General features: G+C 35.9%; 1 protein-coding gene across 1 annotated transcript in view; it reads right to left on the bottom strand.

The window, feature by feature from the left end:
- Positions 1–24,386, bottom strand: part of LOC114150064 (matrix metalloproteinase-17-like) — an 80,522-nt gene that overhangs the window by 27,237 nt on the left and 28,899 nt on the right. Inside the window, exons 2-4 of the mRNA XM_028026258.1 lie at positions 17,184–17,316; positions 16,948–17,080; positions 1,740–2,026 (exon numbers count right to left, since the gene is read on the bottom strand). Coding sequence (XP_027882059.1) covers positions 1,740–2,026; positions 16,948–17,080; positions 17,184–17,316 — 553 coding nt within the window. The remainder of the gene's footprint in view (positions 1–1,739; positions 2,027–16,947; positions 17,081–17,183; positions 17,317–24,386) is intronic.

The following is a 24,386-nucleotide window of genomic DNA, read 5'->3' on the forward strand; positions in this document are numbered from 1 at the left end:
TATTCTATTGTATATTGTGATTAACTAAATTTGTATTATACCTATACTTGCTTTCCAAAATAGCGTGTTACACTGGTTACACAAATGTTTACCTTAGACCATTCCAATGGGTAATAGAAAATTGCTGCCTCTTTGTGAGTTTTATGGTCCACTATAATCTGATCACTTCTTGTTCTTTTGGGTCCATCAAGACGTTTTGCAAAAACGATTTGCATAAAAAAGCCTAGATTTTTGTGACTGTATTGTTGAGGTTGCTCATAGCAGCAATAAACCTTCCAGTTAAAGAGTGGGACCAAAAACAAATAAAACAAATAAACAAAAAGGCCTGTTTGCAACAGAGATCTGCTGTTAGGTAATTTGCAGCTCTGGGATCACAATGACACAAAAGTTGCACTGATATTACATTGGGGAACACTTTAGTGTTTTTTTCTCTCTAAGTAGACAAATCTGTCTACAAATCAGTGCATTAATGCCTCTTATGAATCTGTAGTGAAAAAAAGGTATATGAATGAATGATTATACTCTATTAATACCAGAGGGAAATTCCCATATTTCAGTACAACTCATCCAAAACAACACACAATGCAACTTCAGACATTTAGACAAGTGTATGAGGTTGCAGCCCTTCACCCTGAGGAGAGGCGCCATCCTTCACCTGTGGAACTCTGGGCACATTTATGAATTTACTCATTTTCTCTATTTTATTTCAAAAATAAAAACAAGAAGTAAAAATAGCAAGAGTACACTAGTTCCTTGAAAGAAAATCCAAATGACCAAATTATCCACAGACAAATTGAAAGGATCAACAACTTCCTTGGGAGGAGTTTTAGTCAGTGTGGTTTAAAACACTGGCCTCTTTTTAAGTGCTGTTGCACTTAACATGGGGGAAATGAGCTGCATGCTCTCTATGAATGTGTAAGTGGGTGGTATGTGACAAAGTAAAGAGTGAGTACATGCCAGGATGCAGAATTTTGAACATTTTAAGATCAAAGTTTTCCACGTCGCCTATGAGGTGTTGAGCCCAACCAATGTATATACTAGAAAAGCAAATGTTAAAATAAAATGCATTCCACTTTCAACCAAACTTCTCTAATCCCCAACACATGGTAGCATCACAACATGTATTCAATTGCTTCATACAGTAAAAGAGCTAACTATATGGTAGCAATTTAGAGCAATTACCATTTAGTGAAGACAATTTGCTGAAGCTCAAACCAAGGATCAGGAAAGGAGAAAAGGGAATATAAGTGACAGCAAGTTTGTTGTTTTCTGACAGACAAGTCAGATTTCTCAAAACTGCAGATCTACTGGGATATTCATGCACAATTTCTAATATTTATAGAGGATGCTCAAAAAAGAGGGAAAAAGTGAAGTAAAAAGACATTTCTGATTGGATTGCAAAAATGCCTTGGTGATGTCAAAGGTCAGACATGTCAGACAAGAATGCACACACTTGTTCAAGATGACAGAAAAGCAGCAGTGACTAAAATAATCACTCTTTCCTTCCAATGTATGTGGAAGGTCATCTCAGAATACACAACGTAAACACTGAAACAGAAGGGCTAGAGAAAAATGCCACTATGGTCAGCTAAGAAAATAAAACCGAGGTCAAAATGTGTACAAGCTCACCGAAATGAAAAATAACACGTTGAAAAAACTTTCTTTTGAGGCTACAAAGCACAGTTGTTTCCTGCATTACGTCCACTTTAATAATTATGTTATATTAAAATGTTTCTCACCTGGTGATCTGAAGGTCCAGGGCTCATCGTCATCAAAGTGTGTATCCCCAGCAGTGAACCTCTCTCCGGGGAAAAATGCATGTGCCACTGTTCCTCCGGGCCCATCGAAGGGGTATCCATCATTGTGGTCTGCTTTAGTGAAGTCGATCTGAATATCTGCGTTGCTGCCGGCCACCTCATGGAAATTTAGAGGTGCAATGTCGCTCCACACCTTCAAAGCGTAGTACATGAGCGCCCTAACTGTGTCCCTGCCAAGTAGGGCTGAATCCTTTGGGTAGGTCCTCACTCTGAAAGAAAGACAAAGGAAACATCTTAAATGTAAGAGAATAGGTGAGCAGAGGAGGGAACTAAGATGGAAAGAGTAAAATAAGATGGCTCACAAGAAACAGACGATTAGACATGACATAGTAAAGGAGAGAAGAAATGAAGTAAAGCAGCATTTGGGACACTTGTAAGGTTAACATCAATACTTAAAAGAGAGCATTGTGATGTAAATGACAGAATTATTCACATGAAGCAGAGAAATGAAGTTCTTCATATTGTGGCATGAACAAAGATCACTTCAAAATGAAAAGCAGTCCATTAAGATGTGTAAACTGTCTTAAAATGAAGCTAGCATTAAAAAAACCAACAAAATAAAAACATTTATTCTGGAACACAAAGATGCTAATTTCAATTAATTACTTTACAAAATGGGAAGGACAAGAGAACATCCTAAAGCTTATCTTCATACGTTAGGAAATAACCTACTTGTCATTATCTGCAGTCAAAGCAAACATTAAAAAGTTAAAAACATGAATCTTTTTCAAATTCATTTAAAGATGGATTGATGCATTTGTCAGTTCAACTTTACGTTACTGTAATAAAAAATTTATTTATCTTTTTACACATCCCTACCAGGGTTTCTGACAGGGAAGGTTTCTATTAATGCTTCAGAGCTCAACCATATCTGCATGCTCACTGTAACATAAAACTCAAAATGTAAGGTTTTGATAAAAAGTGAAACAATGTTGCTAATCAGGTAAAGTAGATTTAAACATGTAAAGAAATGGATATATTGAGTCATTCTTACTTTTATTGTCTGCAGCTACTGCCATTCCATTGAAGTTAAGCAGTCGACTGATGACTGTAGGATGTGTTACATTCGCACCATCTGATCTCAAAGTGGTGCCATTATGCACACCCATCAAGTGTGTTTAACTGAACTGTCAGAATGTTATACAATGTTAACCATGGAAGATGTCAAATACAAACTAATTAGTTATGCTTTGTCTTGAAAAATAAAAACAAGAGCAACTGTCTTTTAAATCTTTTAATTTGGATTGTTTGCAGTTAGTTTCATTGTTATGCCTTTATCCTAAATGTACAGGTTTAAGGTAGGTGGAAAGTGTTGTGAATTCCCCATCTGCCTACGTGCTTATGGATTAAGAAAAGTGATAGAAAGTGCCGCCAAAGAAGCAGAAAAATAGGATGAGATGCAAGAAAGGGTGGCAGCTAAAGAGATGGATAAAAATTGCTCTGAATTTAAATCAGCAAAGGTCAACTACACAATGTTTGACACTGGTGGAGAGCTGCACAAAAAGTCCTGTTTGCATATTTCTAGCAATATCGTTGGTTTCAGTATTTCATGCTCAGGTGCTCCTGCTGCTTACACATAATATGCTGAGCATACAATGTGCCTTTGAAGAGATTATAGAGTCAGCTTTTGGGAACAACTCATAAGTTCTTTTCCCATCTTTCCAATTTCCTTATTAAGTTTTCATTCTTCCTCACATCACCTCCAAAGCTCTGCAGCCTTTTTCTTTCTGACAGCTACAACTGAAAACCACTCAGACATCATGCAAAGTTTTCCATTTTTCAATTCTTTGATGGTCTCTTTCATCCAAAGTATTTCCTTTCCACTCATTGGTCTTTACATCCTTCTACGCCTTTGCTTCTGTCTGATGGACTTGCTTTCCGTGTCCCTGCAAGAGTGTTTTGGTCTGAAACTATGGAGCCGTGCCGTTGTTACAGGCTGCCGTAGGACATTTAATCAGTGACAAATAATATCAGCGGAGTGATCTCTGCCTCAACTAGCTTTCAATCTGCTCGGAAATCACTGAAGTGAGAAAAAGTTGTGACTTTTCAATGCAAAAACATGCACAAACAAGACAGAGTCAGAAGATGCTAAAAAAATAAATAACTGGAACTATAGTGTCCATTCTTCTTGCTTTTTCACATTTTGTCAACTAGGACCACATTTCTTTCTGTGTTTTGATAGGATTCCATGTGATAAATCAACACAAAACAGCCCATTCATCCCATATGAGGCAATACATTGTAGAAACCCCTTTTGCTGCAATTCTTTGGAATAATGTCTCTACTAACGTTGCAGGTCTGGAGACGGATATTTTTGCAGATTTTTTTTATTTTTTTTGCAAAGTAGCCCAAGCTCAGACAAAATCGATGAAGAGCGTCTCTTTCTGACTGTTTTAAAGTCTTGCAAAAAATTATCAACTATTCTTTCATCTGAACAGTTTCACTATAAATCTGGCTGTATGTTTAGAATCACTGTGCTGCTGGAAGGTTAACCACCCCACTAATAATACATCTTAAGGAGCCAATAACATGGTATTACCAAGGAGCCAATAACATGGTATTACCAATGACTGCACTACATTTCTGATTAATTCTCTCCTTGTCTACCGATTTAGGTGGATGCCCATGTTCTGGTTGGCTTAAGGTTTGCAGTACTCTTTACATTTTAAATGCCCCACATTGTGAGATCTTCAGGTCTTGGGTCATGATTTATAACTTTGCTATAATTTAAACTCCTCAGCTTAACACCCAACTATGCTGAGATTAAATTACATATACATAGACTCTCTTCATAACAAGATTTTATTTAGGGATATCACATGTTTAACCCAATATATAACACATTTTTCAAATTTGTAAAGAAATTGTGAAAAAAAATTATTCTGTGAATGTAAAACAAGGGTAGATAAGTTCGTGAACATACAAGGCACTTAGTGTAGTGGAAACAACATTAAAACTCATTACATTGTTGGTTTACTCAACAACAATGTACAGTATAAATTTCAATTTAGATACATGGTAAGTTATTGGTGAGCTAAATTAGTATTATAGTAAGTTCAACATCTTTATCCACTGCTGTATCTTTCATCCAATCATACAATAAAAACATAAATGTAGATTCACAGACAAATTTTTAAATGCAGACATAAGAATTAGAATTGTAGTATTGTAAGGTCAGAGGTCCTACCTTAAGCAGTTACATTATGCAAACTCTAACAGGAGTTAAGTCTGAAGGGAAAACATGCCCAAACACAATATGCAAAGCGAAAGTGGGCGAGTGCCCACATTCTGAGTCTCAGCTTTGCTTGTACCTGCACTAAAGCTTCAGCGACCATCTGTCAGAACACCTGCATTACTCACTTCTACTGCAATTTACATAAAGGAAAAGACAAGAACACTGAAATGGAAAAAGGAAAATCTGGATGACAGCTAATGTTTATTATAATGATAAGATGAAGGTAAGTATATATTCATCTGAGCTTAAGTTCTATTCCTAAATCCTGCGTTAATTCGGTCTGTTTAGTTGGTATTTTAATCTTTCCTTTTCAAAAAAACTGATTTCCTTTCCTCAGAATGTGTGTTAGCTTCATTTCAGAGAACTAGATTACCCAATTGGAACCAAAAACTAGATAAAAATAATTCTACATTATCAGGTTGTTAAATACAAACAACCTAGCCACAAATAAAGCTAAATAAATCTGTCTTGTTCATTGATATAACCTGTAATGATGAAACCTTTCAGAGCTGTAACAGTGCAGAATGTCCTAGCTTTCTACATAAACAAGTCTAGGATACTATAACAATAAGACAGGTTGTACTACACCATTGTAGCACATACAAAACAAAACTATTATAATTCCTAAAAATGCACCAATGCCTATATTGCCAACAAATAAAGGTATTTTCACCAGATTGCCTGGATAAAATGATAGATAACAGAAAACCTGCTACATATTTATATTCCTACCGGTAGAAAAGGAAAACTGAAGTCAGACCTTTTACAGCTGGGAAAATGTGATGTTTTCCATGTGCTCAGCGTTGTGGAAGGATTTAAAATGGTTTTAAAACTAGCCCACAAATTAAATAGACAAATCAAATGGAAGTCAAAGTCTCGCATAAAAAAGTGAACTGTAGTCTCATGAATTAAAATGGCTGCAACCTAGTAATAATCCCAGCCTTGAATGAGCTGTAGTTTACACTTCACAGAGCTTAGTGCAGCTCGGTAAAGTGTAAGCTGCTTGGTGCAGCTCTGTGAAGTGTAAACTACATTACCTTGAATTTAATGTCTTAGTGTTGCCTCATATTAAAATATTGCAATGCAACAACAGACTGGGGGATTTTAATGAAAAGCAGCAACTGCAATTTGCAACAACAACACGATCATGTTCGGTATGTCTTAGCAATGGTTCAGTATATTAATAATAATAATCTTTTTAGATTCTTTACTACTTTATTCCAACTTTGAAGTTTACATGCAGTAAAATTACTATGTCATTTTAGACACACTGTAAGCTTTTAGTTAATTTGCAACTCTTATGTAAAGGGTAGACACACCTGTGGATGTATTTTCAGGCAACGTCTCAAACTCCGTGTTTTAGATTGTCTCATTATGAAAAAAATAACAAAAATCAGCCAATATGTGAAACATGAGAATGTACAATCATGACAGAGACAGGTTCTGTGTCTTAGAGATTAATGTGCTTTGGTTGCAAAATGTGCAGTTTAACTCCAGAACAAAAAAATCACACTGTGATAGAATTTTTGAATACTGATAAATTGAAATTAATATGTGTAAAACATATCGCAGTAGTATTCTTTTATAATGTCATCTCGTTGAGCTTCAGAACAACCTCCTTTGTGACATCAATCTCAGGTGTCATAAATCATTCAGGACTGAAAGCCAACAATTATTTTGCAAGGACAGGGAAATTAGCCCCTCCTAACCGTGTAAGTCTGACAGAAGCAAAATGTCGTTCTGTTCTTGCAGCCATGGTGTGGGATTTCTTTTTTTCTGATGTCGGTCAAATTTAATATCCAAATGCTGTAGGAAAAGAAAAAATATGACAATTCCCACAAGTTCTGCACTTGAATTCTTGTGAAGTATAAAATGTCCTGGCCAGAGAAAACATTGTTATTGTTTATGCGGCATTGAGTAAAGGAACATATTTCTGTGTTCTTGAGCACTATATGCCATACGGCTGAGAATATTGCTTTCTTTGTGTTCTTCATAGCACACACAACAAACGCCTCATTATTTTTGATGCTTTTGAACAAGCTGATCTAGCTGTGAAAGTGTCAAATGCAAACTATGAATATGGTTGTAAACATTGAGGTCACAAATAGGCTCAGGAAGAAATTCTGACACTACAAACAATCTCTACAAGGAGTATTATGTCAATTCTCTTTCTTCTTTTTTTATCTATTCAAATCCTATTTCCTGTCAAAAAATAATAAGAAAATTGTTCTTTGTGTTAAAATCTTTATCATAAAGAACTTTTCAACAAGGTCTGGTGATTCATGTGTTTGAATGACGTTTCCTGCCATTGTGTTTGTGTCTAAAAAGTGGGTGAATACAGAAAAGTTTCCACTGTACTTTACTGAAGTAAACCTCAAATGGTGTGAAGGGACATAGTATCATTTCATACTGCACAATAAAGCAACTCTGTCACCTTCATTTGTGGTAAAAATGCTCTCTCTATATAAAAGAAAATAAGAAATTTGAGCTCAAAATAAGATGCCTTGAAATTTGTGTCTGTCTCTTTAAGAAGATCATACTCTTTATGACACTACCTTCAACCTGTTTTAAAGGTAATTGCTGTGTAACACATTACATCTAAATCCTAAATCATCTGAGTGAGGCTCAACACAAAGTATGTTTAGCAAAGCAAAACTGGTTAAACTCAGTTATGGGACTTTAAATATATATGAACCTTATATAAAATACATGCAATACATGACCAGTTGTAAGAAAAAAAGAAAAATAATGAAAGCGGTAAGGATGCCAGGAGAAAATAAAACCAGAAGAGTAAGCAAAACAGAGAGCAATAAGCAGAAATGCAGCAACTTTTCTATTGCAGTCATATTTCTGACAAGTCCCTATGGCTCCATGTACCACAGCTCTAACTTTAGTGAGAATAATGCTGTGTGTTCTCCAAGAGAAAGACGTCGTCCTTGTTTCAGCATTTCTCCCGGCTACTCCAATCAGACGGATCAGTGATCACACAGGCACATTTCTATCTCTGACAGACGGGCTGATGCCTTCATTTCTCACCAAACTTAAAATGTTCCTCGCAACCTTTGCTAAAGATGTATCTGGTGCGGAAAAGCAGTGCAATGTGTACCAGTGAAACAAAAATGGGGAAAAGTCAAATGATGAATATTTAAAGACTTAACGATCTCTGCTAAACATTTAAGGTTCATTTAAAGGGAAATACTAATCTTAGGGATCGTGATTACATAATGCTTTTAATTCCAAAAAGTGCATTTCCAAAACAGAAGAGTACAACTGAAAAGTCTGCTTATATCAGAAAACGACACATTACTATTCAGCACAGAATGCAACAAGCTCCTCCAGATGGTGAGGGCAGCCTGTACATACCCCAGAAATGAAGCGTGTTGGGTTTTCAGTGAAGCGGAGAAAACAGATTCAAATCTGAACGACCTCGATGACTGTATTATTTCTAAACTGAAAAGTAGTAGATTTCATTTTCTAAACAAACACAGACCATTTACAAATCCCATAGATTTAAAAAAAAAAGAATGGCTCGAAGGTTAAATGTGAAAATGCATTAATTTTACTTGGTCTGAGTCAGTTACTGACAATTGAAATTAATGTGTTCCTGTTGGATTCATTCACAGTTTTGTTCAGGAGCAGAATGTTTTCTGGGAGTTTGTATACTTCAACAAATAATGTGATGAAAGTGAAGCATGGAGGGGGGAGCATGGTGATATGGCACATACAGGAAATGGGCAAAGCCGAAAAACCCCTTTATCACATCAATTTGACTTCACCAGCAATGAAAGGAGAGGAAGTGAGGCAAAAGATGGATGAGAAGGTTGAAGTATTTCGATTTGGAAACTTTTTGGAACTCCAATCAATTGGAAATAAGTCCTTTTTTAAAAAATAGAGGTAAATGATTACTAAGAAGTGGTGAAAGGATGGATCAGGGAGGAGGAGGAAGAGGATAAAAACAGGGGGAGGTCATATAAAGAAAGATGAAATGGGGTCATGAGAGGGAAAGTAGGGAAGTAAAGTGATGAAAAAGGATTGTAAAATGGGGTGAGTAGCATGAAGTGAATAAAATGTTCTTTTTATGAAAGAAAAAATGGACAAGGTAAATGAGAGGAATAAAAAAGCCATAAAGAGTGATGAAACTGTAAAGGGGAGGAGAAAGTAGAGAGGGATGAAACATATGAAGGAGAAGAAGAATGAAACCATGTTGTAAAAATGAATAGAATAAAAGGGGTTAGTAAAATGGGATGAAGTGAATGTGAATTAAAAAAAATTGTCATAAGAACTCTTGAGCAGAATAAGTTAGATTAAAAAGGTTAGTAAAATAACAGATCAGAATAAAAACAGGCAGGTAGGTTGGATTAAAAAGGGTTATAAAGAGAGATGAGGACCATCAAAAGCAACACAGAATGTATGTGGTAAAAGAGACTGATATGAGTAGAAATGTTTGTGTAAAATTTGGAATGAACAGGGAAGAAAGGATAAAAACAAGGATGAGTAAAATAAAAACAAGTCATAAAGAAGGAGGAGTTATAGATGAAAGGGGTTTGCAGAGAGGCAAGGGAAGTGTGGAGAGGATCAAAAAGAGGTCACAAAGAGGGTTGACTGGGATGAAAAAGTAACTTATAAAGCGATGGGGTTAAATAGAGTGTGAAAAGGTTAGTAAGTGAGGCCTGGTTAGGAAGAATGGGGTAAAAAGTGTGTGTAAAAATGTGATGTATGGATGAAAGGAACAAACAGGAACAGAAGACTGATCCAGTTATAAAGAATGAGGAATGGGAGGAAAAGTGGTTGTAAAAAAGGGGTAATAAGATAAATGCCTTTCAAGTGAATGAAGAGGAATGAGTGGGATAAAAAAAGTTTATGAAAAGTGGATGTAGTGAATGATTGGGATAAAAAGGGATGATAACAAGAAATAAAGGGAATAAAAAGGGAGTTTAAAAAGGATACGAGTAAGATAAGGTGAAAAGGGATTAGGGTGAAAAGCAGGATGAAAAGGATCGGATGGATGTATTGGATGAAAAAGGTTTAGAAAATGCTTAAGGTGGATGGAGGGATAGACAACATAAGGTGAGGGTGAGTGGATGAGGGAAGGGGACATGAAGTTTTCTCCCAAAATAGTGCAGGATCAACCTGAAGGAGCATATTGTGAGATGTTTAGTCCTCCAATTGCAGCGGGAAGCTCAAGAGTTTTCAATATAGGTTTCTGATGAACCCTTCTAAATTCCTGCAATAAATGTCAGGGTAAAAGGGATTAAAGCAACTTTGAAATTAGCTGGATGTGCAGAAGCCTGATTAGGGATGACTTCATTTTCCTGACCTACTTAATTCCAAGATGTGAGCCTCACCTTGGTTTGACAAATGAGTCAGAGGAAACGAGGGATTGGCGGGAGGTAAATGTTTGCATGCATTCTCAAACAGATACAGATATAGACACACACAAATTTTCGTGTCACATTTCACCTCAATGACATTAATTTACATGCAACTTGCTTCTTCTGAATATCTCCACTGTCAGTTATGATTCAGATAAAATGTGGCAGAAGGGGAAAAAAGAGCAAGAGCAGAAGAAAAAAAAAAAAAAAACCTTGTAAGACTTTTTTTGCTGTCCCCTGCCTTCATCTTCTCTGCAGGTTCCTGCCTCCTGTGGCTTCACTACTCCACAGACATCAGAAGTGATGATAAAAAGTAGATACATGTACAGAGGCTGAGGGACCCAATGATCTCATTTCATCCTTTCCTACCCTTTTGCAGACATAACCTGACAAACGGAGTGGTCAAATGATAGCAATCATGCATACTCATATCCATTTATGCATGTATGTAAGACAAAGAGATGAGAAACAAGCACTGGAAACTGCTGCTGGTACTCTTGCATACACATTCACAAGCCGCGTCAATCAGGCAGACGATAAAAGGCATTTTATTAAAAGTCTATGCTAAAAAAAATAAAAAATACTGCTTGCCTTTTTTGTCTCCCTGTTGTCTGTCTATCTCCTATTCTTCACTCAACAGCTCTGTGATGGTGATTTAAAATATAAAAATAATATATATTTTTGACAAGTTTCTAATGAGATGACAGCATGATTATACCTAAGGTTCTACCAAGTAATTTCACAGGTTAGTGGCCTAAAGTGACGGCAGGGAAATGATAAATGAGCATTTAGTAGAGAGAAAAGGGGCTTTGCTTCGGCCAAAAATTGAAAAACTTCTGAAAAAGATAGACATCGATCAATGGTAAAGATAAGAAGAGTTGCAATGTGCAGAAACAGTTCAAAGCTTAAAGTTTTGGTGCTATTGCTAAAAAACAAAAATATAAATTTTCTTTTCCATTATTCCGTTAAGTGAATCTAGTATTGATGATATTTATAACTGTGTTAGGATTTCTCATCCCTTCATTAATATTGAAAATAGCTTTTCAATATTTGAACAGGTTTGCCAGTACTAACTTGTCAATCTGACTGGCAGAATTTTGAAGCCTGTGCCTCAGAGCTCAGATTATTCTGCAGCAAAAATTCACTTTCAATACATTTTCTCTAATGAGGTTTTTGTCTTAAGTCAATTCTTTTAGTTTATTCAGCACAGGCTGGTAACCGTGTTTTAATTTGGAGTGCAGTGTAGGAAAAACAAGTCCTTGCTTTATGTTATGTTGTTTTAAACTAATTTGAATAATGAACTGAACTTGATTCACTGTTTGAAATGTAGGTTTGGGTTATTATTTTTTTGTGTGTGTAGTGCCTTGAGATTATGTTTTGTGATGGTTATGATAAAATTGTTTAATTCAGAAATAGTTTTCAAGAGCTTATTGGACCAAATATTCAATTTTTCCATCATGCTGCTCTTTCTAAAGTAACACAAAGAAAACAAATTAATAAATCAGTTGCTTAACAGACATGCTCCTCAAAGGTTCCTAATTGTAAGGATAATATTAATACGAACCTAGTAAGTCTTTATTGCTAAAATATTTTTGAACGTTTGGCATTGAGTTTGAAGTGAAGGGGAAAAAACACAGACTAACATTCAGAAAATGAAAATATCATAATTATACTCTGTTCTTTGCAAAGAGCTATTTGGATTCCGACCTGCAGATTTCTAGTCATTAAGTGTTTTGAGCCTCCTGTTCATTTTAGGATTTAGTTGATGAAAAGGAAGGTAAGTCAATGGAGAGATGAGTCTTGATGAGTGTGTAGTCCAAGTTACAAGTAAAACTTAACTATTTTATTACATTTGGGAAATAAATTAAATTAGAGAGCTTCCTCCGCATGTTTCACCCCCGCCTCCTCCTCCCACCACCACCTTCTCTCATCCTCCACCCCTTCATTGTGCCTCTTCGCTCAGCTGGCTACACCTATCTGTGCGAGTTATCAGTCAAGCTGCTAATGACTGCCAGGCTGTCTGCTGTGATAATGGCCCAACAATATGAGGTAATGGGCTAACAGTGAGCCATTACACCACTCAGCTTTTAATGTCAGCGACACACTCGACCAAACAGACTGTGGAGAAGTGGAAAAAAGGGAAAAAGCAGAGCGGAGTTAAATTGGGATTAAGGGCTCAGCCTTGTCACAAAAGCTCTCAGAAACCATCAGAAAAAAATTAAATCATTTACTTATATCTATTAAGAAAAAGACATTGTTTGAGTTTACATCCTCTAAATGAATAGTTACTCCGCTGAGCCACTTATCCTTTCTTCTTTTCTGTGAAATAACAACCACTGAGCATAAACTTTGCACATTTTCAGAACATAATGATGTGAATGACATGTGAGAACAAGCAGAGAAGAGCATGAAGTGTCAATCAGCCTCTTGTCAACTGTGCTGTGGTGAGCTGAATCAGGAAGGAGTGGGTGATCCTGCACGTCCTACTGTAAGTAAATGGGCTGTTTTAATTAAATACATGCAGACAATGCTTCAAACTTCCGTTTGATTAGGTAATTCCATTATGGGCAACATTTTACATTATGTGCTGAAAATAATTACCGTCCCTTTCTCAGTAAATTTCAAAATGCATACTGCAGAACTTTTCAAGCATTAGTATTCAGAGCAAATTTATTTTAAGACAGCATCTGCAAGGACACACATAATGTACAAGTGAAAGACAAGTTGTTTACAACTACTATTTTTGCAATGTTATGCAGGTCATAATATCCGAACAAAACTGGATAGGCCGTGGGTCACTTTGTACTGCCATTTTGTTCTTACACTTTGTTATATATTTCTTTTCCTGTTTCATTTTCTACTTGTAATCAAACCATTTTGTACTAGTAGGTTGCAGTTCAAATCAAGGCCTTTCACAAGACAAACCGGACAAATTTAAATACTGAGATTATCAACAAATAAGTACATTTTTTCAGACAGACAATACATTACCTTGGGTTTAAATTCAGATTATTACATATATTAACACATATATTCTGGTTTTCACTATATCCCAAATGTTATATGAAATTAGCGTTTCAAAATAAAATTTTGGACAGAAAAATAATCAGATCAATTGTGAATATGAATTATATTAATTCAAGCAGTCCCATGACTTTGAATGCTGAAAGAGTGGAGTTTGTTTTTCATGTTTTGGAACTCGGACATTGACACCAGATAGCTTTGATCTTATGTCAGTTTCAAATGTCCAAGTCTTTATTTATTTTATTTTTTCTCAGAAGACCAATAGTTTGAAAATGTCAACGTTGCCATTTGTGCCCGTACATACCAAGGATGTAAAGGTGAGATGGACGAGAAAGCAATAGGCAGAAACATTGTCATGTGCAAATATATACAGTACATGTATGTTTTTATGCAAAGTGCACAAAGAAAGAACTCTAAGGGAGTTAAGTCATCCAACTGCATCTACTCTGCTTTTAGCTTTTGGCAAGGGGGTTAATGTCAGCCAGATGTATGGGCTCTTCAGAGTTATCTATTTTCAACTTGTTACCAGCTTGTCAGATTTATTGGACAGGTGGAATGTAGCTGATAGTCTGCTTACGTACTAGTTTGGTTTCACCTAAATATTTTGAAAGCACAGCTAGTACAGTCAGTTAGACTGAAGTGTTGTTAGGTTAGCTTGTTAATGAGCTGCTACTTTCAGATTTTCTTTAAACCTGTGCAGCAACTACATTATTATGATTACAGAAAATTGTCTTTCATTGGTTTAAAGTTGGGCTTGGACTTGCAGTTGTCTCATCAAAGTTGTCTTTGTCTCATCTGGTCTTGACTACAACACCAATGCTATGTTTTTTAAATCCAGATATTAATTGGAAGTAATTAATATTTTGCTTACTTTTAGCTTTTTTAGGCATTTACACAATATATACTAAGCTAAATGTGAACCAACTTGTTGAACAGATACACCCAGGAGAAAATATGTTATGTTTTGATGTGGGTTCAGATTTTTCCTTTAAAATCTAGACCTAAGACATAGGGTTATATCAAAAAACAAACAAAAAAAACAACACTTTTATGTTTCATTTTAACTCATTCTTCTGTTCCCCACTTGAGTTCGCCAATGGAAAATTACTTTCTAACCCAAATTAAGATTGAAAATGTCTATTTTATGGTGATTAAAAACAGTTATTATTTTTATGATCTCTCTGAAATGTTGCATCACCACAAGAACATTTATTATTTGTGTCAGGTTACACCTTAGTCATTCATCGTTAATCATAGCTTTACTTTATCACATTTCCTAGATTTTACTTTCACAATTATCGTAATAAAGCAGAGGTATTGTTAAATGTTGCATCATGAAAACAAGCCGCGAGGTGATGGGCATGCAAGTGGAAAAACATCCACTTAAAACCAAAGGGAGTTGACAGAGAAAACTGCTGGGCCAATCTAAGTAGAATATAAAGGATTTTCTTCAAATCTGTCACACGTGAAAATCTCTCTGGATTAGAGCCCGGTACATAACCCACAACGGTTCCTCTGTTCACTTTTACAAATCCGACTGCTGTGAATATGATGGTGTTTCATCGGACTGAAGACACGGCTGTCTTATTTTACTGTGTAGCAAACTGACAGGAGAGCTGTATGATTGGCAGGAGTACAAAGGAGGAAATGAAAGTTAAAGTCCACCAGGAGGAAAGCACACATCTGCACAGGGGAATATATACTTCATTTGTGAAGGTGTATTTTGGATTTCCCTATTTCCCAATTCACATGTGTATGTTACATATTTACTGACTTGAAGCGATACTTTCTACCGCTACTGTTTCAAAGCAAAATATCTTGCTATATTTTTCATAAGCTGACACAATTCCATGCACTTTAGTCTGGATACCTTTGAGAGGAAGCAAAACAGCTCTTTTTCTAAACATAGACTGTACCCTTTTTTAAAGGTAATGCTTATCTTCTGTCTTTACACTCAGTCCTACACAATAAAATACAGAATGAACTGCTTGTAAGTATTGGGTTTAGGAAGATCTGCCATTAACAGCAATGTAAAAAAGAAAACTTAAAGTAACTTTGACTTCAATCGACAGTGGCAGAGAGTCCAGTAATATCTATGGTTAACACTTCTCATCGGGCAATATCAGATTTATTGGTTGGAAACAGTAAGTAAAAATACTAAGGACTTACTATATTCAAAAACCATTGAAAACAAAATTGCATCATGATATAAATGCTTTAATACGAGGCAGATATACAGTATATGCTATTCTCAAAATCGCAGATGGTGATTTTAATATTAAAAGGCAGTCTTCTTGATGAATGTCTCACTGTAAGTCTAGTGTCATATGGGTTATTTGTTATTGAACAGCTGCCAAACAGCAAAGTGCAGGTGAGAAAACAGACGCTATAAAGGAGCAGAAAGAAAATGGCTGCGGAGACTGCCTGAAAGGTCACTGCATAACTCTCATCTCTCAGCTCACTGGGGTTTAAATCACTGCAGCCTGTTTGTGTGATGCTTAATGTTCAAATAACACTTTAGGAAAGTGACAGAAAAGAAAAAGAAATGCAACTGCAGGTTCTCTGATAGCTACTTTTCCTCCCATAGTCCAACGATATGGATAATAGAGTTACTGATGATACTAAATTGAACATAATGAGAGTTTGCATGGTTGTCTCTATGTGGTAACTCTACATTTGACTGGCAATCTATCTGTGCTGCAACCATTATATTGCTCAGCCCCGTGGTCTGAGCAAGATGAATGTGTTGAATCTAGAGGTACGTCCCCCTCTGGGTGATTATGAATATGCGTACAATTTTAAAATCTCAAAGCACGGTTGTACAGTTAGTCTCTGCTGGTGGGATATTCTGATTGCTCTAGAGCATTTTATCTTTTAGATAATAGCTCTGGACACACATATCAACCAGTTTAGGCAGACATTTCTTTAAGTGAATTTAGCTAAGCCTAATTTTCTTCAGAACAAAGTTCATTGACACCGGAGGAAGGGTTGAGTTTAGTTTTAATTACATTATACTTCCTCTAAGACAGAAAGAAATTCAAGATAAACTGGAGTGACTTCAGAGAAGAAATCCTTTAATTAAAACATTGGCATGAGTTTGGCACTTAATATTCTGTGAGTTTATCAAAGGACACTATTGTTAGTCTTTTCATGAACTTTCTGTACTTTGCTGATCCAAAGAGAGAGAAGTCCATGCTGAAATTTAAACAGGTATCCTACTGGGGTGATACGCTCTTTGCCCTTTTATTAACATCTTTCTGGTCAGAATGTCAAGAGTTATAAAGTACCTTTACTTAGATTTTGTTCCAAGGATACACAGACTAAGGAAACACTTTGGAGCTGGCAAGCTCCAATTGAACTACTTTTAATTCAGTTTATTTAGATATACTTCCTTTATAATAAATGTCAGTTTGCACTATATATGAAGGGAAAGTCGGAAATAAATTGAACGATGTAACATGGAGTCATTGTCAAATGGACATGGTCAATTGTGCCCTACCTCCAGGAAAGATGCCTCTTATTCCATTTGTTTTGAGGAGTTGGACTTCGTTTTCTGCGCATTGTCACCTCCGCCTGAGACATATCTGGCAGTGAGCATCTGGGTGTTTTCATCAACCCTAATGTGGCTTGGTCTACAAAGAATAGAAAGAAGTATAAGGTTTGGATTTTGGTAGCAAGGTGGTGAACCAACTTCAAGGTAACATTTGAGACCTGAGTAGATTGTGTAAAACATACCTAAAACTCCAGTCTCTTTCAGCCCTCCAAACTTCTGCATGGCTTTAATAGCCTTGGTCAAGGCCTCTTTTGTCTGAAGTTGTCCGGTCACTGGGTCAGGAGGCGGGAGGTACCCAAACTTATTCAGCCAGTCCTGTAGATGAAAATAGTAGGCATACAAAGTTCAGCAGAGTTCATTTGAGGCATTTCAAAGAGCTCTAAAGCTGCAGAGATACTGACACCTGTGGTTTACTGTCTGTGGATACTGTGTCGCTATGTTTATGTATATATAAAGATCCCTGTGGATCCCTGTGTTATCTTTCTCAACCACAGTTTCACACCACTACTTTTCAAACCCCAATTCATGTTTAAATTGATATGCAGATAGATAATGTTTTAGAACTTAATGGAAACATTTTATCATGTTTTTGTGCCAAAATATCTTAAAAGTAAGAAACAAACATTCCACCTTTTCATTGGTACTCAGCAGAAATATACATTTCTGACACAAAAGAGTGTTTGGAGCAATACCTCTGAAACAGAAGGAACCTTATCAAATATAAATGATAAAATTGCACATTCAACAAGGGACCACAATGATCAATTCTGTCATACTGAATTATTCTAGTTGAGTGTATAACCCCTTTTTGGGGACACATAAAGGAATGGAATAAACACTTATTTTCCCCAGAAATCAGGTGAGACAACGTGATGTTTTAAGATGTTTGTTTGTTTGATGAGTTTCTTTATTTAGTTAAATCAAGAATTAATTTCTTCAAATGTTTCTCCCACAACTTTACCCACAATACTCAGTTGCAGAAGCATCTTTTTTCACAGTGTGTAAGTCAAATGAATGACAAACTGTGCATTTCTTCTCCAATTTTCCTTCTAGCTGCCATATGCATATCTTGGCATCTAGCTTGAAGTGTCTTTTAACACTAAACCAGAAAACTAACTGTAGATGGAATAATATAATTTGATCAAATTACAAATCACAGCTATGTTATCTCATGCAATTAATCTGTCATGAATAAAGCATGTACTAATAATAAGGAAAAGCAAGATGCTACCTCCGTACAATATGAGTTTCGAAGAAAATTGGTGCACAGGTGGGTCAGTAGCAGAGCAGAAGGTAAAGCATCTACATAAATACTGTCAGAATTCAGGCAATTGATTGATTAACAACTTGGTTTGTTTGTTTCTCTTTTTTTGTCACAATAGGTCCTTCATTTAATTGGCGAAATACAGCCTCATCATGTAACCTCTTTTAAGTCCGGGGATGGGTGCCAATCTGTTAGTTCTCCAACTTCTGCTGTCTGACACATTTTGTCCTCATCAACAAACAAATCACAAGCTGGAGACTTTGCTATTTTGAAGTGACAATTGTTTCTTGTAATATACATATAAATGCCACATTTATTTTTGACTTTTCATATTATAAATATGCATGAACATAATTGAAAAGAAAACTTTAAAAAAATGCATTTGTCCTTTAAGTGCACGCCAATATTTTGTATTTGTTTCACTTCACCAGTAAGTTCTTTGATTTCATATGAAAGTATGCTAGAGATACAGCCAATATAAGGTGTTAAGTACATACATATATACTGTAGTAGCAATAATCATTTTAAGGTTGAAAAATTATCAAAGCAAATCTTAAATTTGAAATAATAAATGTATACTCCCATGCCTAAGAGGCATAATGTCTAATGGGCAAAATGGCAATACAAGCAATTGGTTTGGATCTCATAAGATTAAGGTATGGGAGGTAAGTTTCATTCTCCTCTTTCACTGCTATTGTCTCCATTTTCCCAGCTTCTCTTTCTTTTCCTCCTACCTTTATTTGTCTCTGCTCCATTAAATCCCCCTCCTCCTCCTTCGTCATGATCTGACAGCTAATCAGAAAAGGCAGATTTTAAATAGGTTTTTGATCAGCAGTCATTGGAGGTGAGTGACACAGATCGATAGCAAGGCCCCCCCTCTGTAATGACAATGCTGGGAAAATCCCATTTACCCAATGACTTCAGGTTTACAGAAGTACTACTTTGCCAGGGTTTTGCCTCTTCGTGCTTTGCTTCACCATCTGTCCAATTCACCATCTGAATTGACACAGGAACTGAACTGAACCCTCTTTAACACTGCAGAAGCTGACAAACCAAAGTTTCTGGAAATAATATGATGTGAAGGTCAAACGGGGAAGTGAGAGAATATAAGCTGAAAGGGCTCTATGAATTGACAGTTTGTGAAATTAAAAGTGTCATAAATCATTTATGAAAGCTGTTACACATGCGCCATTGGGACCAGAAGTATTTTAGATATCTCTCTGTGTTTCTTCTCACAATGAGCACTATGGTCACTTTTCAGACCTCTAAAACCAGAAACGTTTTCACAAACAATTTGGAGTTCTGTTCTACAGAAAAATCTGCAAATACTGTATGTGAATTATGAATAGGTGGGGGTTTATTATATCTAAACTCCAACATCTAAATCCAGTCATTTGAGTCAAAATAGAAGTACAGTCTTAATGATTTTTGTTAGAGACACTACTAAAGAAACATTAAAAAGTATTTTTCTTATTTTCTTCTAATTTTGAGCCATATGATTTACTATATGATTAAACACACAGACAATAACAAAGCACTAGCTGTTTATTAACAGTCTAATAAAGCTGTGTAACAAATTTGTCTGCAGTAGCAAAATGTCACCCTGAAAAAAAATTTCAAAATAGAAAAGATAAGAGTACATGCCACACAGACAGGACAGATATGTGTTGAGCTTTATGAGTCAGGGAATCAATACAGAAAAATAACATTTTGGCTAAACCTGCCATAGTGCTAAACTTGGTAAGTTATGATGACAATGTATTTCCCACTTGATTAAGGTGTAGGCCTAAATTCAAAAGCTTCTGAAAATTTAAGAACCAGATAAGTCTTAATGTTTAGATGTGGTATGCTACAATTTATGTTTTATAACTTCAACGGTTCACTGTTAACACTACAAGGTGCCTGGTCGACCTTGAACTAACTTGAGAGAAAGAATATGCACCCATCAAGATTTTAATGACTGTTGATGAATTGCGCTTTTCTCTGTCGTTCCATCCCTGTTTATTTTGGCCAATTCACAACTTTACAGGAAAAAAGTAAACCAAGCAATTTTCCGTCATATAGGAACATATCAATCAGTGCAATCAAACAATATTATATAAACATATTCAAGTCTAATTACACTGAGAACCCTTTAATCCTGGATGCTAGTGCATTAAAGTTAATGTAGTCCTTCACAACATACTCAAGTAGCAAAACAAAATTACAGTTTACATGCAATAAGACGTTCAAAACAATTTCCCAGGCAGCTTCTCAGTATGCTCTGTGCGCTCCTTTAACTTGGATTGTTATTTGATTAGTTCCATCTGTGCACATGCTGACATTGGCAGAAAGTCTCTTTCTGCAGCCATAAAAATTAAATATTTTACTGATTAGCTAAAAAAAAATCTCTTAATGGCCTTCATATGACTTTGCTTCTGACTGTATTTTCTTTTTCTTGTTTTTAAATAAAGTCTGAGGCACCATCCATATCTGTATTAGCAGTTATAAAAACTTACATAAAACTATGGAAAATTAAGACAGACACAGGAAGAGTTCAAACAGTAATACAATGATCTTAGATTCCAACTCTCAAAGTGAGCAGGGGACAGATGACATAACTGCACTGTTTCCACTTTCAGTCAAATGTAGGCAAAAGCCTTGCTGCTCCAGCAGCTTGAGTAGGAGTTTCTAATATAGGGAAAGAGCCAAACCTGCATGAAATCGTGAACGTATACTTGTAGACCAGAAGGTAGCTTCTTGAGCAATGGTTTATGGTTCATAATTAGAGTACAAAGTGTAGGTTTCTTTTGCCAAATTTGTATAACAATAGCTCCTTAAACTTAACTTAGATTTATCCAATTTAATTAATAACATAAATATTGTTTTGAGGTGGGACATGAAGGTTTGTGGAATTAAATTCTGCACCAAGACATCCAAAAACAGTGCATGCTATGTTTAAACTTTTCAAAGACCCAAACACTCCAAGAGTCACCTTTTTACCTTGTCTTCAATTCTCCACAAGGTTTGTCAACTGCATTTTATATTTTTCCTTAAATATAAGAAAACGCACTTTATAAATTTACACCCACATAAAACATTATTCAGAGACTGTATGTTGTGATTAAGGTTTGATTCATATTTACCCAGCATTTATACCTGATTTTGGCCAAGACAGTTATTATAAAACCAAAACAACTTATATATGGTAAAAACAAATAATATTTATTCAGCATGACTTTCTTTAACCATATTATAGTAATCTCATGCAAAATACAGGATATTTTTGGTTGCATTCTGAACTCAGTTTCTCTAGAATCTGCAGCTGTATGAAATCAATCAAAACCACATTTAATCACTGCCAGTGGGAAGACTGTTTTTAATTTCTGTAGACTTTATGAGACAGAAAATCGCGATTCCCTGTGGTCCATTAAGCTGGTATAACATGAATCAAGCACTGAGCGCCAATTTAAGGTAGCTTAAGGTGGAAAAGGCTAATCAGAGGGTGGATGACTTTTTTTGTTTAACAAGCATTTATTGGATTAATTCCCTCCAATCAGTTTAAAAATCTCAACATAATAAAATAACAAAGTTTTAGTTCATAAGCATAACTTTCTACAAACCCTAAAGAGCACTTGGTTTTATCTTCAAAATTCAAACTAAAATTAAAAAGAAAAGGTGACACTACAGCTGTTACTGTTGAGAAACAAGCCCTGGGTCTTTATGTAATGGATTTTTGGTGTATGAGATAACGTACTCTGACCTTGGGTATTCATTTCACCAGATTATCTGAAAAGCAATTTGTTATTCATATTCAACAGCTTCTCAGTTAACACACTGGGGCATGAGTGAGACATCAGTTCACTGATTCATATCACTTGAATGTAGAGCAGTGAAGCCACAATGTAATTCAGAGGGTGTCTGAATGGTACACAAAAGAAAGGCAAAGTGATCAAAAGGGAAACGGAATTGATAACCAAAACGAAGCCACAAGAGCTGTGAGAAAAACAAGTATCTACAAACAGTGAGGAAAATGCTAAAGGGGGACACTAGGAACCAGCTACAATCAGCCATGTCCTGTCAGTTCTTCAAGCAAAGGAAGAAGGGTGAAGTCATTAATATCAAGACAAGAAAGCTCCTCAGAATGCACAAATCTTTCTACCCAAAGTCCAGCAACCTAAGACCGTGGGCAATCACCAGGATTGATAGGTTTTATGTCTCAGGCAGCAAAAACACAGCGTAGAAGTGGTCAAATAGGAGAACCATCATGAAAGGATTAGACTTGATTTGTCTGCTAAAATTACCTACATGGAGAAATCAGACTCAATGGAAAAGGAACCTGGACAAGAGGACAAGACATGGGCACTAATCATTGTAAGACAAGAGTAAAAGAGACCTGGCTGTATCACATCAGAAAAGACCCAAGATGCAGCCCGAAGACATTTCAGTACATATTATCAGGTTGTACCATACAGACTGACAAAAGTATGCACAGAACTACACCTTCAGAATGTTATAAAAGCATGAAACTATGATATTATTGTTGAACATTGTGACAACAACATATATTGTAATTACCTTTTTTTTAATTTTTCTTATTCCTTTCATTTTTTGCCATCATCATAATGCCTCTATCCCGCTCCTGGATCTTCATCAATACACTCTAGATTAGGTGTAGGCAGGAAAACAATGAGAATCTGTCCAATTAACCAGAAATGCTTTTCACAAACTGAACTTGAATGGCATCTGAAATATCATAGCCTACCTACTACTGCAACCAAGAAGTACTTAGTAAATGCAGAATTCGACATAATAAGATTGTGATGATAATTGCAGCTTGGTGTACTCTGCTGCTCTACTCTGAACACTATAAACCAGTGGCTGGAATTCAAAGAAGGACATATTACCAAAAGGTGAAGGAGGGCTAGAATTCTAAGGCCCAACCAGAACCAAACTGCTGATGAGAAACCAACAGGTCAATGACAAACTGACTGTAGAGATTGACCTGACATTAAAAAGTAATCACTGTACCCGGAAGAAGAAACACAAGAGGCTTAACAAATACCTCAGGCTCAAAGATCCAACAGCGAAGTTGTAGAAAATCAAGGCCTCAGTGGTGCCAGTGGTCATTGCAGCAGGCAGGGCTGTGATAGGCTAGGGGGAAAGTAATTCCACCAGATAACCGGAAGAACACCAAATGTTTTACAGTCCTACAAACAGCTAATATACTGTGAAAGCCTTTATGAAGTAGTGAAAGAATGCAAAAATAAATCTAATTTCTTAAAGGTTTTGGAAATAATTATTTCATTCCCAGTTCATGAAATTGCAATATTTTGTAAAGTGGCCATACTTTTTTCAATTCAAATAAACTGGTTGACAAGTGCATCAATATACTGACATGTCTGAGAGCTTGAAAATTCAGACTGGACAAACCCTTGCTTTGACCATTTCAAAGATTGTGGCTGTAGCCACAGGGCAGTGCTCACAGCAATATGTTCTTGATAACAGTTTTAAGAAATATGTAAACGCAAATTTTTCTAATAAAAAATCACATACTGTAGCTATACATCCTATAAAAGTATGAAGAAATCAGCACTCTTCAGGGGTTGAAGCGAAAAGCAAATGCAGAAGCGCTAAAAAACATTTTTTTCTCAAATGTTTGTCAAACTGTTTCACCTCAAAAATAAACAGGTTTTACTTCTGATCCAAATAATTATAGTCTGTATTGCTCATTTCTTTTCACTTGACAACCATATGAATATTTACCACGTTATAAATCACCTTAGTAAACTGAAGATGTGCTTTTGCAAAATTAAACTTTAAATGCAAAAATAAGCCAATGTAGGAGTGAATATAACAAAAAACCAATATACCGTGTGGATTGAAGAAAATACATCTTAGGTTTGTGGGTGCCCAGTTTAGTATCCTTGTATATTTCAGTCCAAAATCTCATAATAATGTATTTTGACAGATCAGACTTGCTTAATGTTACACAAGCCGCCCAGTAAATTGCAATCTCAAATTATCTTACCATATTCAGACACTTCTCACATATCTTGCCTTTCACCGGCATACAGATAAACACATTATTGAAGCATGAAGCAAATATTAAAGGACCTGACAGCTGTGCAACAGACTGTAC

The sequence above is a fragment of the Xiphophorus couchianus genome, chromosome 8 (assembly GCF_001444195.1).
Source record: "Xiphophorus couchianus chromosome 8, X_couchianus-1.0, whole genome shotgun sequence".
NCBI classification, from domain to species: domain Eukaryota; kingdom Metazoa; phylum Chordata; class Actinopteri; order Cyprinodontiformes; family Poeciliidae; genus Xiphophorus; species Xiphophorus couchianus.